At 38.6% G+C, this 18,549-nt stretch overlaps 1 protein-coding gene across 7 annotated transcripts in view; it reads right to left on the reverse strand.

Annotated features, from left to right (window-relative positions):
• The window catches only part of DENND5A (DENN domain containing 5A), a 72,422-nt gene that overhangs the window by 32,373 nt on the left and 21,500 nt on the right, over nt 1–18,549 (reverse strand). For all 7 annotated transcript variants that reach the window (XM_052810755.1, XM_052810752.1, XM_052810754.1 and 4 more), the window contains 3 exons: nt 17,492–18,152; nt 9,868–10,055; nt 108–425 (listed from right to left, as the gene is read on the reverse strand). In XM_052810755.1, the coding sequence (XP_052666715.1) occupies nt 108–425; nt 9,868–10,055; nt 17,492–18,152 (1,167 nt within the window). The remainder of the gene's footprint in view (nt 1–107; nt 426–9,867; nt 10,056–17,491; nt 18,153–18,549) is intronic.

An 18,549-nucleotide genomic window follows, 5' to 3' on the forward strand; every position in this document is an offset into this window, starting at 1 on the left:
CACATTAACATAAAGTTCTTTCTAGTGAAGACAGAGTCGTTGGACTTTGACTTCAGACCACCTGCTACTGCAGGTCCTGAGAGAGTGCAGGTAATTTCATAGCTTACCTTTTCTAGACTCACACCCGTTCTTTTTACAAGTGCTTGGAGTCTTGCAATAGTCTCATTTTCCTTTAGCAGCTCATAGGAATTCAAAGGTGATCCTGCTATGTTCCCATTTCTTTTATCAGAAACCAGGTCACATGCTCTGAGGCTCTTGATCTTGGAGGCACTTTCACTGCAGTGAAGGTTTCCCTCAGGTGGAATTCCAAAAGCCATTAGTATCTCCGAAATTTCCTGAATGAACTCAAGTTTATTTGGGAACTGGGGTAAGTCTTCTGGCAGCTCAATGAAATGGTTGTCTACATCCACAAAGCACAGGTTAGCCTGGGATTTAATTTAGCATAGGATACTGTTACAACATCACTGAGCACAAGGGTCATGTTTTATTCATCTTTGGGTTTTCTGCTTATTGAAATATTCAAATACATTTGCGTTTGTTCGGTTATTTTGTAAAACAGACTTGCCCCAACCATAACTGAACTGGTTGGTTGGCTCTGAAGAAAGCAGCACAAGGCCTACATTTCCAGGTCTTTCAAGGAGGTAACAAGAAAGACAACTCATTTTAAAGTTGTTTAGTAGGTAGAAAAGAGATTGTAGCATATGTTAGGTACAGATGTGTGAAGTTTTTCATACACATACAGCTAGATTTTAACTACAGGATATTTGCAATACTATTTTATACACATGTATTCGTAAGCAGGTGACTGCCTGTTTTTCAGATTATCAGTCCACTCCTCTAAGAGATTTGGCAAATTCCATTCTAAAAGGTGTACTGATATTGCAGAAGCTGCAATAAAGTTATCTTCTCTTTTTTTTGTAAGCAACTTGAGAACTAAGGCAACTCTTGAACGAGTTCAGAAGTTTGTTTCCAAGGGGAAAAATTAATTGAACTAGTTTAAATTCTGTTTTCCTGTTCCAATCTCTATCTCATTTACCACCAAAAAAGACCAAGGAAAAAAAACAAAACAAAACAAAACAAAACCTCACACCTGTGTGGCTTCCACAGCAACATCAAAAGCAGTTTATGCATCTTTCAAGGATTTACCTCACCCTATATTTGGTGAGGGGGGGGATTTCCCCTTTTGGCTCCTGCACTGCAAAATCTGAATCAAATGGTTTCATGACATTACATAATTACATACATCACAGCAAGAACCCCATTCATGTGCGAAATCTGCTTGGAAAGTTAAGCATACAGAAAAATAACTTTGCTTTTCTGCAAAAGCATTTCAGTTTTTCTTCACTGCAGAATTAACATGGGCTGTCACTTTTCTGTTTAGCCTACCCTATACAAAATCCCTTCACCCAGACTATGGGGTACTTTCAACCTAGTTTAATTGCATTGTTCTAGGAGGCACACCTGAACTCAGGTCTCACTATAGCTTTGCAGCAAAAATACATATCAAGTCATGAGAGCCAACAGACCTCCAGCTATTTTTTATGATTCAGTAAGTACAGAAGAATGGAAGCACTCTCACAGTTTAATAGGAAAGAAAGAATTGGAAAAGATTAACCTCACACTGTATGAATGATGGATGATCCCAGAAATCAGAGCAATGTACATAAGCACTGAAGCATCAGTAAGGACAAAGTAGTTCCGGTAGGATTTTGCTGTGGGACTTATCATAGGTAGACTAAGATAAGCTGTGCCTGACAAGACCCCTCCATTTAAGTAAACTGTTGTGAAAACATACATTTAATACTTGTGCCAGATTTGGCTCTCTTGGCATTTGTACAGAACAGAATTAGGATGTCAATCCTCCTTAAAACACAAATATCTGTTGTGTTTGATTCCTTGAACTTCAACACTAAAATTTAAAAAAAAACATTGTAATTCTTGAAGCAGAACTCCACCAGACACTTTACACTAGATTTGCATGGAACTTTGCATGAAAAAGTCCAATACTGCTACAATATTACCCATAGTTAAAAAGGTAAGTAGAAGAATTCCAGTTCTCCACTTCCTGATGTTTTAGCAGTTTAATACTGGAATTGATTTCTTATGCTTAAAGCAATGCATATAAAACAGTTTAGTAGCTCTTGTAGATCCTTTACTGTAAATTGCATCACAAACTGAGTTAGGTGTTGCAAAACAATCCAAGGTCAATAAATAGAACTAAGACCTTGATTCTGAAACAGCTTCTGGTGCACCCTAGAAAAAGGTTTTATTTTTTAAATAGGGCAGGTGTCATTATTCAGATTTCCCCAGTACCAACATTGCTCAAACAGAGCAGGGGGTGCACGTGGCTTCCTAGCAAGGCTTCTCCAGTGGTAGGCTAGGATGCACGCAGAGTGCATCTGCTTCCCGTTCAAAGAAACATTCGGCACAAAGGGACAGTATGTACATAAGAACTCTCACGTTTCAAGTAAACACCTGAATTTAGGAACTTCAAGACCCCCACTATACACATGGTTCTGTGATGATTAGAAGTGAAGTCAGCTAATATTTATCAGGAACACTGTAAGCACTTCAAGGCACGAGAGAAATAAAGCCTTGAAACTAGGCACAATGCCTACCAATCGGTGCTGACGGAAAAAGAAAAAACATTTAATTTGTTACAAACAGTCTGCAAAATGGCAAGACAGACTCATTAAGAAACTCTTCAAACAGTTTAATTGTATTACTTCCTTTTAAAACTCTCTTTAATGCATGCCATTCAACTTTACTTTTTTGGATTATTTTACCTTAGCACAGATTCTGCAGAAAACATCACTCTTGGTTAAGCTTGGTTGTACCTAAAAAGTGCTTGGTCAAAAAGTAACCAGACATTAACCTTACCAATCTAGAGATTCCAGTCTTCACACTGAAAATAAAATCCTTGCCAATGAAGCCAAATTTAATGCTTGCTAAAATCACTTATAAGTATCTGGGCTCACCTGGCTAATTCTTCTAACAGTTAAATATCCCTTTTGCAGAGTTTCTCTTTAAGAGCATTACACATAGTTTAAACACTCTAAGCCCCTAATGATGATTGTTTATCACACAACTTACTATTACATTTCCCAGAATTTGCCCTCTATAGAAGCATTAAAAAAAAAGAAATATGTTAGTGTGCAGCAACACTCTAAAGAGTGTAAAGAATACTTTTGGGGACACTCTACACTTATTCAGTGCCTGGTTAATAATAACCCGTAAGATAGGGGACTACCTACAGCAGCATAAGCAAAGGAGATTCAGTAGATGGCTTTAGCCTCTTTTAACTTAGGGAGACTAAGGTCATCCTCAAGAACTGCATAAGCGCTTCTGAAAAGGCCATGTTCCCCAGGGAACAGAAATGGCAAAGACACCTAACTTCACAAGCCCTTCAAGAGGTATCAAAACAACATTTTTCTGTAAAAATGAAATCCCAAGTAAATAAACCACCAGTAACAGACACCAAAACAGTAAGTCTCACAATGCTGCTACACTACAGATCCAACACAACGGAATACCAGTAAGGATAGAGGGGTCCCCTCCCTTAAAAAGCAAGACAAATGAAATGGCACTTACTTATTTATGGAATCATGGCCATCCAAAGCTTTTTGCATGCTAGGAACTGGGCAAGTACACAAAGTAGAAAAATAAAGGAGTTCTTTGATCACAAAGTTTTAGGTTTTTTGTTTCTGGAGGCAGACAGTTGAGTGAGCTGTGAATAGTTGACAACTCTGTATGTAAGCCTCTATGGATATATTGATCATCATTTTACACATACAAAATTAAAATGATATAAAGACGAGATACTTAGCAACATGTGTAAGTAGAGACATAATTGAAAGAGCATCCTTAAGTTAGTTGCTCGATATTTCAGGTCTCTAGAACAGTCAAATATTCTTTTATCTGTTGCTGAGGTACCGGTTTTCTGACCAAAAGAAAACCTCAAATAGTTACACACCACTTTAATAGCAGATTGTTACAAGAGAGGACACATAACATCATCACAAAATAAAATGTTTTCCTGAGACACTACACTAAGGATCAAGGGTGTCACATCCTAATTTAAAAACTTGTCTTTCCCATAAACCTTCCTCATCACAAATAGTGGGGTGTCCAGCTGAAAGTCTTACAAACCTTAGAAATGTGGATGCAAGTAAGTCAATGTCCATGTATCTGATGCCAAAGCCTGGTCCCCCGAGGTCAACAGCGCAACCTTCCATTGGCTCAGTGGGGTCTGGACTACACCCATCAATTCCAAAGCCAGAGGACAATTGCAATTCTTTAGTTTGACCTCAAATACAATAAGGGCCAAACCCCCACACAGATCTAGCAAGGCCTGCATCGAGCCCATATCCTTCCTTTCAGCTCTGTTCAAAAATATAGAAGGAAATGATTTAGGTTCTGCCAAAAGGATGTCTAAGGAGGAACCAACATTCACTAATAATGAGTAAGCTCCCCACCCCACCGACATCCTAAAGAGAAAATATTCTTTACTTTAAGCATTAATATATAATTACATGGTATGCAAATAGATGCCTACAGCAACTTAGAACAGTCAGTTCCGATAGCACAATCACCACTAAGTAATTCCCTATGCAGCCCAGGTGCTCAAAGTATAGGTCACATACAGGTTTTCACACCCCCTCCTAGATAGTCAGATTGAAACATAGTTCTGAGTTAAGGCTTCTGCTTGAATACAGCATTGAAAAACTAAACCCCATTCATCTACAGCATGTATCACCTTTATGCATTAGGTCCCAACCATGCAAATAACCACCCACTTAACACACAGAAAACATGGATATGCAAATTTATACACACACAGCTGGCTTGTGGAAAGTGTGTTTACAGTGGTCCTAAATTCTAAAGGATGTTCTTATGCCATTCCTGTAAGCAAACGGTGACCTTTTGCATTTATTCTCAGCACTACTGTTCTTCATGCCAACCCAGAATTTGTGACCGAGAACAACTTACAGCTGCAGCTTTCAGAAACATGAATTTAACTCCTCAAGTGGCTGCTTAACACTGAAGTACAGGAAAACATGAAACTGAAGTCTGTCAATAAATTTGCAGTATTATCAAGGATCTATCACACCAGCAGATAGCCTGAGAATGCATACAAAGCAGTGATTATCTTTCAAAACAATTATCTTGGACAGTTTGATCTAAATGTGTTGGCATCAAGAGGAAAAAAGGCTTTTCAAGAGATCTTTCTTACCTTCTAAAACAACATACAAAAATAAAAACCCACAGAATTTGTTAGGATTTAACATTGAATAACATCTTTTTAATGGTTTAAATAAAAATACTGAGAATACATGTCTGTCTTATATTAGCAGAGAACTGGATTTTATCTTAAAATCTTTCAACTTTTCTAAAAGAAAAAAGCTATTGCCCAAGACCCTTGGGATCACTTCATTAAAACCCAAGCTTTTTTAATGAGATACTGCTTTTGTTTGATTTATCCAGTGCTGGAAGACTCAGTGTTGCTTATTTTCACTCAAAATAATTTCAACTTCCACCATTCTCATGCATTACAGAGTGGTGAGATGCACATGCAAATCCAGTAGCACGAAACGGCCCAGATTAACTTGCTTGTTAAAAATACATTGCTATAGCACTGCAAAAGTTTCTTTAAAAGGAAATTCAAAGACACATCAAAAAACAATCTTACTTTAGTACTTGCTAGGTTTACGGTCTGCAAGAAAGCTAGTTTACCCGCTTTTTTGATCAATTCTACCGATAAACAAACCACACTTTTGCCAGCAGCATCTGAAACAGCTACGTGTTCTTTCCTTCCCCTTTGATTTCTGCAGCACCTTGTTCTAGCACTTCTCCCATGCCCCCCCCCGTTTCTCTTCTGCGTTCCTTACAAGCCTCTGATGCAGCTATCAGTGAAACCACAAGGATGCTCATGCATACAGAAAGAGCCCTCAGCAAAGTGGCAATACATATAAGAACAAGCTTAACTTTAAGTGCGCTATCACTGACATGTACAAGAAACTCAATCCTACAGTAAGCCTCAAGTCTTTTCTATAATTTTACTGGGCCACAGTCAGGTCTTCAAGTCATTGGTGAACTCATTTGAGTTCTCCATCAGGCACTGTTTTCTGATGTACCCAAGGGATAGTCTAAACTTGAATTTTGTACTAATGCAGTTATTTTGCTGAAAATCCTAATCATCATCTGACAAAGCACCAAATTCTAGAGTACAGCTGAGTTTCCATGCTCCCATGGTAAAGCATTCCCTTAAAGCACCAGATGTGACCAAAATATGGGAGACTGCCACCACAAGCAAACCAAAACGAGAGTTATGGCATATGTGTACAAGACTTAAACCAAACCTGACCGAGTTAGGACAGATAGTACTTTCACATATATTAGCCTAAAACACTTTGAGCAAGACAAATTAAGTCTTTTTAAAACTTCATTATAAAACCACAATCAAGAAGTCTACAGTGACACCGAGGCATCCATGCTATGCTAGATAGGAATATTATATTCTTCCACAATGCCCTTCAACTGAGAAGCACTAACTAGATCTTCTGTCAAAGCTCACTTCTTCAGCCCTTGTCTAAATTAGATACTTCTTTCTTCAACAGCAGCTGTCCCATGCATCCAGGTAAATAGATTAGCAACAGAGATGTAGTTTATGCAGTTTCCAGACAAAGGCCAAAAAAAAAAAAATTTTTTTTTTTTTTTCTCAGAACTCAGAATAAATTAGAACATAGAACGGCTCTCTATATTCCCTTTGCAATAAGTGAGGAAAACTCTGATACTTATCACATCTATGAATCAGGAGCCTGAAGGCAGGATTTGGAAATTAAGTTCCTCATATAACCCCGATAATTTCATAAAGGATCATACACAGTCCAAACTTGAGAGATAAGGAATGTTAAATATTAATATCCCTTTTGTTACTGATGATAAATTTGTCTTTACTGAAGTACAAATAATAGAATCCATATGCTCCCTTCTTCTATTCTACAACACCACATTTTATGCATGTTCCTTGTCAGTTTCTATGTCAGGAATTAGCGTAGAGCTTCTTTCACTCTTTAAGTGAAGGGTATCTGAAAGCCTAATCATAAAGCAAAGTAATTTTGAGATGAACCTGTAATCTGCACTTCTAAATATATTAAAGCTGACTGATTAAATTATTAATATCAGAAATACTGACACTGACCAATAGTTTCACTTAGTGAGACCAGCATGCACTTTGAATTCTGCTTTACATTTTAAAATGGTCCACTTACTTCTTGTTGCAACAGCAGGGTTTGAGGGGTTGGGGGGGGGGGTTTTGTTCTTTTTTTTTTTTTTTTGAAACTAAACTCTCTACAATGAAAGTCTCGACAATAGTGAGCTCCTGTTCTTCCCAGTCTACTTTGCCTCTCAGATAAGGAAATCTATTGGTATATGATAACTTCTTAGTCATCTTTGAAGTCTCCAGCACATGTTCAAGTCCATTTCTATGCCATAGCTACGTTCTCAGCCTGCAGTGCTAAGGACTGAACAGTTCACAAGAAACCTTACTCAGCAGTGACTACCAAGGGGATTTCTCAGACTAACTCATACTCATCGTGTACAAAGCTTTAAGAGCTCACTTGTCAAATAAGAAAGAGAAAAGCTGAAGCTTCAAAAGGGCAAGTTTAAGTCCTGCAGCAAATTCCATCACATGGGCACATTGCTCCTGATATCTCAGTCCTGTGTGTCTTCCCCTCCCTGCCCTCCCAGACAATTCTGATCTCTGTAAAATACTATCAAAAATCTACTCCTCCACCTTCATAAACAAAATGTAAATTGAGGTGCCAGATTATTTTTTTTAATACTACTTCAATTTCATTTTTAACATCTAAAAATAGGTCAACTACCTTACTTTAAACCTCCAAAGTAAGCTGATAAAGCTCTTCAAAACCATTTACCTTTTAAATAATTGAAATACCTATTTGAAATTAAAATATGTTTATTTAGTTGGAAGTATTACAGTGATTTTAAAATGAGGATTTTTTTTTTTTTTAACAAAAGGAGGACAGTCTTTTAGAAGCTTGTTATATTAGTGAAAACATCCATGATGCATGTTAATGTGCATACCCACACAGGCATTTTACTTCACCAGCTATTCTTTCTAAAAAGTATACTAACCATATTAATTAGGCCTGCCAGTACATCCAAAATTTTGTAAAAATGTAGTAAACCAAAGCAATAGACTGTTTTCATGGCAAGAACATAGACTACTCTGTTATTAATTATGCCAGTGGGGAAAAAAAAAAAAAAAAAAGAGAGGAGAAGGAGAAAAGAAAGAAATCAAGAGATTAAATACTTTAATTTTCATAGAAAAAATAACATAGTTTGAAGAGAAATTTTCCTTTGAACTTGCCAGGAGAAACAAATGAAAACTATCAACATATGGATTTGAGAAAAAGAGCAATGTTGGCATGGTGACCAGACTGGAGGTTCGCAAAAATATCTTGTCTTTAATTTCACGCAGCTTTTTAAAGAAGTTTTTCTGCATCAAGCTATGTTGCAGCACTGCCTGATAATGAAAATAAAAAACACCACCACAAAACCCACTGCCTGCCACACTTCTGCTTTCCCAGTAATGTAAATGATAATAGAAGAAAACAGACAACTGGAGAAAAAGGCAGAGAGAGAGAATGCTACCAGTGCCTGTAAGTAGGGTGTTTCCCATGGTTTACCCAGTCCCTCCCCCGCAAAGTTACACCTACAAGAAAGCAGGCTAGCAGGGGCCAGAGCTGTGTTCTGCAGCTAATAACTCTGCAAGCACTTGCTTCCCACAGGGCTACCTGACAGAGGTGTCCAGCTTCTTGACAACAGCCAGCCAGACCATACTGTAACACTCAGCATTTTCTATATAGAAGAGCAAATAAACCATTCAATGGTGCTCAAGGAGGGAACTGCCTCACGAGCCAGCCAGACGCCAGCCACCTGACATACTTCCCACGGGTGGTTACTGGCTCCTGCCGACGTTTCCTTTGCTACCTCAGGTAGTGCTCAACCACTCTTGGTCCCTTGACCCTCACAACCAGCTCTTAAACTCTCTCTTGGCGTGTCCCTAAAAAGAATATTTGTGAAGTGAACAGTGGGATAAAATAAATAAAAACAACCTCTAAGCAGTTTGAACATAGTCCCAGCCCCTTGTATGAGCTGCAGAACCTTTACAGACCGCTTGCTCCTCCTTTATACAGTGGCTGGTGTTAATAGAGCCTCACTACAAGGGAGGACTTCCTGAGCACTATCCCAATTAGCACCAGTTTGCTCAAGTATATGCTGACATTCTGCTGCAGACTGAAGTATGCATGCTAGAAGAAAACTTGAAATAGTTTTGGTGCAGACACCTGACAGGCTGGGTCCATGTTAGCCAACCCCAACCCAGAACCGCAGTGCAAGGAAACCCAGCCTAATCCTGTGCAGCCAGGAACCAGCACAGCACTGAAGCCAGCCACGCTTTGCTCACTCAGCACCACACAGAAGCAGCTGTATGGCCTTTTGGCTACAGCTGGTGAATTCACACTGCACTTTCTTGCATTTCCTAGCACTACAGGGCTAAGTTTTGCAGCACAAAAATGTTCTTTCTGTAAACCCGCTGCAACAATACCTGTAAAATTACAGTTTAATTTTTTCAGAGCATACAATTTCCAAAACAGGGGCTTATTTATCTATTTCACCAGGTTTTCTCCAGCATCTCCAAAAAATAAAATAAGAGCTATCCCAAACCAGAGCCAGAAAGAACTTCACAACGGCTGTTACAGTTAGCACTAGTGTTTTGGCTCATTTCTCAGTTCCCTCATAGTCACGTACAATATTTAATGAATCGAGACGACCCCCTCTCACCTCTTGAGGAAGTTCCAGCTTAGACCTGTCATCCAGCCCATTAGAGTGCAAGCCCATGAGGTAAGGGACAGGAGCATCTAGAAAATGAAGGAGGGATGCTGGAAGGATAGGAACATACACATGCTGCCACTGAAATGGAAACATTAGTGCTGTGATGGTCTCTGCCACAGTCATCAGTCTCTGATAATCTGAAAAAGATCAAGGAAAAAAAAAATTCTTTCAAAAACATTCTTAAGTAAATGAAATTAAGTTAAAGAAATGAGAGCTTGCTCTAAAACAGAAACCACAAACCCTAGTACTAGCTGAGCGGCATCTTAATGAAAGCCCAGACTTGTACGCCCAAGCACATTTTGCTGAAACAACAAAGAGAGCTCAATGCAAAGTAGGTCATTCTACAAGTCATATGGAAATGAGCAAACTGAGTCCTAGCATCCATTAAGTCACCTTCTGCTATCTATACCAGGGTTACCAGGAACACCAGTTTGAGTATGGAAGCAGTATTGTAACGGCTAAAAAACACATCGGAAATAATTTCTCTTCTCTGTGCTTATGGCTTTCTATGGAAGCCTTGGATGAAACCCAAGGCATCTGGTATCTCTCAGATAAACATTTTTTAAAAAGTGTTTAAATGTCCATAAAGCATGCTGTATAGTAGCCAACCCAACAGTGTGACTGAAATAACTGTGTAGAAAATAAAAAGGATCAGCTTCGTTTATCCTTTCCCATGTATGACCAAAGTCTCAGTTCAATGTAAAAACAACTTATCTCGCCTAGAATTTAACAGCAGTGCTCAATGCACCTGTGCAACATGCATACCAAAAGATCTTTTTGTTCAGCAGCTGGTGGCTAGAGCACTTAACATTGCAGTATGCTGGGCCAACACCTCGCCCTCCTCTTTTATACTACAGAATCATCTTTAATGGTTTTTGGTATCTATGCACTGTAAAGGAGAAGGCAACACCAAATGAACTCAGAGTGTTTGGTCTAATACAACTGCTAAAACATTCAGATTGCTTTTGAGCTGCCAGACTGGAAAAAGCAAGCTCACAAGACTAAGACAATTCCTACCTTCAGTCAAACTATAAATATAGTATAAACTGGAAACATAGGATGCCTTTTTCATGTTACTGCAACAATATCCAATTCCAGCCAGGAAAGGGGGGGAATAAGAGGAAGGGAAAAAAAAACCCAAAACATTATCCTTTGTATGTGTGTTGGGGTGTGGGGTATGCATGTCTTCTAACATGTTCATAAAAGTACAGATACTATGAAATTGGAAAAGACACTTGAATGCACAGGTTCAGGTGTTGAGGTTTCTGAAGCTGTTGCATGCTGTTGCAGAGTGCAGATGAAAACTGCAATAATAACATTTGTTCTAAACAAATGCTCTAGAGAAAAATTAAGCTTCACTGGGCGCTTTCTAAGGTTATGGCTTTAATTCTATCCATTAGCCATCCTCCACTCAGACTTCAGATAACAGAAGAAATTCAGTTCCTGGCATTCATGATCAATTTTGTTTGAAGACAAAGTTGCAGAGTTTGGGGTCTGCAAAGAGTCCACAACCCAAGAGGAATTCTGCACAGGTTTTGCTAATATCAGTCATAATTCTGCAATCTAGGCTTTTGATTTTTCTTTTCAGATCAAGCTCTGCTGGGAGAAAAGGTTACTGCGCAGAGCTACTTGTCACTGCCTCACGGTAGATGACTGTGACTGAAGGAGCCTTCAATCAAAACAAGCAAGAATAGCTTAAACAGTTTAAAGTTTTTGCCAAAAGCTTACTTGGACTGAAACACGCTAAAGAACAATCACTGAACATCACCAGCAGCACTCCCCTATTCTGCCTGGACACCAGTTTCTGCCTACACAATTACTTACTAGTTTGCAGCTTTAATCACAGCCTGACTGCAAAGAAGTGATGAATTAATGATAAGCTTTGGGAGGAAGAAGAATCCATTCCATACCCTATTTTCTTCAGCTTTAAAAGAAACTTTAAATGTAGCCATAGATATACAAACATTCCAGCTGGTTCATATTCAGCTTGTTTATTTGAAAGAACAAGTCTCAGAATAGAAACAGTGTTTTCCTACTACACAAACCCCCCGTCTTATCTTGCTGGCTAATTTAAATACAACTTCGCCCTCTGTCATTAAGCTAACTTTAGTATTAGCCTTTCAATTTAATTACAAAGTAACACCAATAATCCAGAATTTCTATCCACTCAGCAGCTACATCCTGCAATGTAGTTATCTGCAAACGCAGCTGTCTTGACCCTGGATATCCACATGGCTTAAGCCGTTCCCAACTATTTGGCCTGCACGGTCACAGCCTGCAAGTAACAATGACTACATTCTGCAGACTTTATGCTCATCAGGAGCGTTAGCAAAAGGCAAGGACAAAGGCAAGAAGCCTGCAAACATAAACCAAAATAACTTGAATGTTTTCTTAAGTTAGACGTATCCTGAGAGGGTATGGAGATTTTTTGGTTTTAAAACAGAAGCAAGCAGCACACTTCTAGTACCTAAGCATTATGTAAGATTTAAAAATAACAACAACAAAAAATTTAAAAGAGGGAAGAAGTGTTTCAGTAGTGGTCTTGCTATTGTTTTTGAAACCAGAATATGCTTATTCTGGTGCAAATGACAGAGTCTTTTGGCCTTGCATTGTACAACAGCACTGGTAGGGAAAAAATGACATAGCACTAGTGCACTATTAGTTTGGAAAGTACTTAAATGATCACTGTGCAAGGAAAAGAAAATCCACTACTTTTTAACATGGCCACTTAAGAACACAGAAAAAGGCTGATTTGTTCTTCTAACCAATTACTGTAGGTAAAATACATTAAAGCGTGTATGAGAAGTTATTTACACTAGTATTTATCTATATCTAGTATACCTAGACATTTGTATTTATCTGTAAAAAGCAAGTAAATCCAGGGAAAAGCAGAATTGAGGGGTCTTGGGTCTGGAAAGAGAGGAGCAGGATGGGAAAAAGGTGGCAGCTGTAATAACCATGATTCCACCCCTCCATCCTCACATTCTACCAGAGAGGTCTTTCAAGTGCCTACAGAAATTCTCTGACTTGGCCAAATTTAAAACCATTACATGATCACATTCTGGAATATGTTTTCCTTCTAATCTTCCTACTTCATGAATCACAATGAAATACTGTTGTATTTGTCAAGTAATTTCCATTCCACATGCAACTCCCATATTGCTGCTTTAAGGCACAGCGTTGCCCCTACAGTGGTGACCATTACCACAGACAAGTTTGCATAAATTCAGACAGTATATGGATAAACCAGAAAGATGGGTTACTTGCCAAGATTAAGCTTCTCTTTAACCTGAAGGGGAACAGAAGGGGAAAAAATTATATACACAGTCCCTATGGACAGGTAGCATGCAATGCAGTTGAGCCACCAGAATAAAGCCTTGCCTGGAGAGCTTGCTTTAGGCATGTCTGTTCATAGTAGAAAGCATGGTGTAAAAGAAACATTCGTCAACAAATTTTTCTGAGCACAGGTATTCAGTATGTCAGACTCCTTACAGAAAACATACGTTTCTTTAATTGGGCCTTTTACTTCAAAAAACCTGTAACTGCAGTAAGAAAGAATGGTGGTTAGTAGAAGCAGTGGGTCAAAGTACTTCCTATTTGTGTTCACTTTTGTGTCTGGCAGGCTGATTAAAGATGCCTGCACCAAGCACTAGGTTTCCTAAATCATTGGAGGCATAAGAAGAAAATGTCTTAGGTAAGAGATTAGAGTTGGGCAACACGAGACTAATACTGCAAAGAAATAAAACTAATACTTTACGTCTCCAGAGTGAACATAATTTTAAGCAAGTGAAACAAAGATGGGGAGGAGTAATTCAAAAGCAAAGCAAAGTAGAAAAAAAACCCTTTATTTGTACTTAAAAATCACAGCGGACAGCAAACACGCAGAAAATAAAACCTGTTCAAGATCGTAGTCTGTGGCAATGGTGCATTACATTTCTCCTTTTATTGTTTTTAGCTGTTCAGAAAATCGCCTCCAAGCAGATTTCACAGCTGTCTTAACTCAGTGCACACTTTTCAGAAGAGCTCTAGGTGCTCTACAGAGATAAGGAATAAGTCCATTTCACAGGTACAAGAGCAACACAAATTGCAGGAATGCAAACCAGCTCCCACAGAGTAATTTGGTGAGGGCACTACTGACAGCCTCCAGCACCACTGCCTCTTTGCCAGCATTCCTCGGCACTGGCTCAGCACTAGGAGCAGCTTCAGATTCTTCACTGTCTATAGGCACCTGCATTCCTCTGACACTTTTCCAAATGGGAGACAACCCTCTCAAGAGGACAATCAAATCAAGGTATTCATTCCCCTACCTTTGGCTTACACTGATCCAAAACATATAGGCTGTGCCAATATAGTGGGACAAAAGAAGAATTTCCAGAGGCATAAAGTCAGAAACATGCCAAAGGAATCTTAAAGCAAAACACGTTCACTGCCAAGTGAAGTTACTCCTATTCCAAGGACTGACTGCAACTTAAGATGCTAAATAATTTGTTTCAAAAAGGATTGCATCTGGCAGCAAAGTCCTCCAAGAGTTTTGGGGTTTGGTTTTGGGGTTTGGTTTTTGGTTTGGTTTTTTTTTTTAAGAAAAGTAGATCTTACAAGCAAACCCTCTGGTTCTGACATGTACTGTTCTAAATCTAAATCCACCCAATGAGTATTGTAATCTCATCTGACCTAGAAGAATGAGAAATGATCCCAACCACCTCAACTGTCACAGGTTTGAGCACCAAGAGATTTAACAAAACCAAAGGACATTTAAAAAAAATTAAGATTTATATTCTGAAGGACAACCTAGACCTCATACTACTCCACATGCAAGAACATGAGCAAGGCCTTACAAAAGTTCAAGCAATTTCTGATTCCACTTAGAACTGAGTGCACCATCATCTCTATCTCCACTCAACATTCCCTGCTTTATAAACAGCAAAAAACAGATGTTAGTCAACCATACTGAAGAAAGAGCAGAATTAAGAAAGAACCATTAAGTAAAGGTATAGACAATCAGAAGCTCAGTCAGAAGTTCCAGTTTCCTACTGATACCATCCTTTTAAGCGAAGCAAGCAATTGATTTACTAAAACAGTTTTCTAATTCACTGCCATGTAGAAGAAAACAGAATACCATCATTAGAAAAGACAAAAACAGAAATTACAGGAAGAAAAAGCTGACTTTCTAGAATTTCAAAATACTTCACGCTTCCATTTCAAGTAATATGAAAATAAAGTACATGTGTTTCAATAGCATTTTAGAAAAGTCTTCAACTTGGCTGTTGGCAACACCAACAGTATGCAGTAACTTCTGTTATTAACTCACTAGGAGCTTCAAAAGTATTCTGAGTGTTAGCAAACTGCACCAAAGTTTTTTTTTTAAGAAAAAACAGCAGGTTAAAAAAAAAAAAATAATCAGTGATTAGACCCCTCAGAAAGTACTTAAGAGAAGCTACATTTCAAAAAACTATGGCCACTGTTACTGAGGAGGCACTGTCACAGCTAGATTGCCAAAACTGAGGGCCAAAAGTCAGCAACCAAGTAACTAAAATTCTTCTTCCAATAGAAGATGACTTTTCAGCCAGAAACTATAGGTGAGAACTTGATAGAGAGAGACAAGGCACGTCCACAAGGTGCAACACAGCCCAACTCAGCCACAGCCTGGGGCAAGGCAGGGAAATAGTGGACAGAAACTGTCATAAAGAGCCAGGCCCACAGGCCTTCAGCTGCATGGATCCCTCTGAATTCCCTGTGTCTGTGTGTGCAGACAAGAAACTCGAGTGTTCCAGAGCTATTTTAAGCTTCTTCAATTAGCCACTGATCAGACACTTGGGAAGTTGGGAAGTGTCCAAGAAAAAAAGTTGAACCTATTAATATGAGTTGGAAAGAGAACCCAGAATACAGAAGACTAGTCCAGAAGCGAGCCGAGTTCCAGCCCAGGAGAAGAGAGTACTTAAAACACGATGGCCTCAGAAGAGATCAGGGAACACTGTTTCAATACGGCAACGCACGCATTGCTTTTCTTGCAGTGCTTCCAACTGGCCAGGCACATGCTCTTCTGCCACAGGAGTTCTCAAGCACAACTACAGGCCAACTGAACTGCGTTCTTCGTCAGATGGAAGAGTTGGTGTTTCAATCTTCCACTGGTGGGACACAGAAACCCACATAAACAAACTCTCCCTACATCTCAAACATATAAATGCCTAATCCATTTCTGGAGAAACCACAAAAGAAGTTTGTCTGCTAGGCAAGTATTTCTAGATTTTCCATGAATAAAAAGAAAAGCAATTTGTTTTTTAAATCCAAGAGAGTAACCACTATTGAGTACAGTAAGGTTTTTTGACTGTGTTTGAATTACTGTATAGTTTTTCTCTGGTAGTTAGCAGTGTCTATACAATGCAACAGCTGCAATGTAATGCCCTGCTGCCATTACACACTTTTAATCACCTTGACAATACACACAAAATCCATCTTTGGCCTGAGTCTATGCACACATCCCAACACACAAAACATCTGTATTTCATGCTAATGAAAGAATGTTGCTATTAACTGCAGGTTATATTTTTATAAATAGTTACCATTTGTATTCTACATATTTCAGTGACAGCTCAATGAAAGAAAATACCAAAAACAGATTTTGGTAACACCATGGACTATCCCTGGATTTTTCTTGTGGTCTTCTAGGCTTCTTTTCCATTACTATAAAACAGTGTTCAAAATGCAGTCTGTCTACTTTAAAGCACACCATTATGGATGGGTGGGTCTGGACTAATATCAGCCAGCTTGGGCCAAAAAAAAAAAAAAAAAAAAGTAGAAAAATTATCTTTTGGCATAACTCCACATACTCTGTGTTAGAGTAACAGGATGCAGAGTAAGAAGCCCAGTATTCACAAATTTCAACACAGAAAATGGATACCACTACCACATTACTTATTAATTGATAAACAGATGCTATTTCAGCTGAGCTGCTGCTTATCCTTTTCAAAGCAAGCTTTATTTATGTGACTTCAGCAATAACTGTTTCAAGGCCTTAAGAGAGATCTGGGATTTAAATTCAGTCAAATAAATTTTTTTTTCAGGTAATTTTATTTCAAAGTAACAACTGAAATGTGACTTTGGGTACTCAACGAGAAAACAATATTTCTATCATTAATTCTTCTTCAGAACCATATACAATTAACAAAGTATCTCCTCAAGATGCATGGATAGTTTGGCAGAGATAGGGGGGAATTCAACTAAGCACCTGTAGAGGAACATGGGAGAAGGCATACTACTCTATCCAACAGCACAATGTTTCCAGAGACAACAATAAAGGGGACAGTCAGTCCATGAATACAAGAGATTATATGAAAACCCAAAGTTTTAAGTTTAGGTGTCTAAAAACAGGAGCCAATGCAACGCTCTCTTTGCAACTCCAGTTCTTTTCTTTACATTAAAACCTGCACACAGATCAGCCTGACTGCATTAGCATGCTAATGCCACTTTAATGCAGCTATTCTGTTGTTTGTGTGGGGTTTTTTTTTAAATTCAAGAAACGAAAAGACCTTGTGCCAGTACAACAAGATAAGAAAACAAAAACCAAAGTACTCACGCTGTGAATAAAGCAGTATCTGAAATTCCAAGAGGGCACAGGTAAACAGTTGAACCACATTTTCTACTCCAAGCAATTCAAAAACTTCTTTAACTGGAAAATCAAATAATGGTAGTTCACTGGTGCTTGGCCTCTGGCAGATAATTGGTCCATAAACACCTGAAAATTTTAATGACCTTCCTGCTGGGGGAAGAGGAACCTCATAGAGAATATTGTAGATGTAGCTTTCTAAAGGTAGAGGTGGCGGCTGAGGTGAAGTCACTGCTTGGTGAAGTTGTTCTAGTACTTTCTTACAAGCTTTCATGAAAGACATTGGAGTAATCAGACAAATGCACTTTGAGACATAGAGTGTGTCTCTGCTGATGTCATAGGAGTTAAAACGCTGTAGCTTTGAAACAGAAGTGCCATTGCAGTCTCCAGTGCTGCTGCAGCTATCTTTGTCATTTGTGGGTGGAGTATGAAGAATGTCATATTCAGCATTGTGCATATGATACAATGTCTGCATCGCACTGCAGATCTGTTTGCTAGTAACTTCCTCAAAAAACGTGAGAGAAAATCCAAATGTCCGTGAGCCATCTTCACGAGTAATAATAAAAGAGTGGAACTGAGGTTCTCTGGAATCTGCTTGTGTCTTGAAAGCAAGCCCTTTAGGCATACACAGCTATAAAAAAGGGGGAGGGGAGATAATATCCATTAAAACACACTTTTCTCTCCCCCTGCCTCCAGAAGCATTGGTGAAAATAGGATTTAGAATCCACAGACTGCCATCGCATTTCACTTTAAATTCTATTAAGTGTTACATCTCTGTACAATACAGTAATATGCATCTAAATCAGAGAAACTAAACGAACATATTAAAGGCCTTTATGCAGTTTCTATTGAAACTCATAACCATTTCGTTACCAACCTCAACAGGAATAAAATAACAGAATTCAAACTCAGATAAAGGAAAGTATTTTGGTCACTAAGACCAGAAACCTGACAGAGAAGAGTACTATATTTTATCCAAGTTAAGAAACCACACCATATTCCATTAAATAGAAAAATCATGCACAAAG

Source organism: Harpia harpyja, chromosome 16 (genome assembly GCF_026419915.1).
Source record: "Harpia harpyja isolate bHarHar1 chromosome 16, bHarHar1 primary haplotype, whole genome shotgun sequence".
NCBI classification, from domain to species: domain Eukaryota; kingdom Metazoa; phylum Chordata; class Aves; order Accipitriformes; family Accipitridae; genus Harpia; species Harpia harpyja.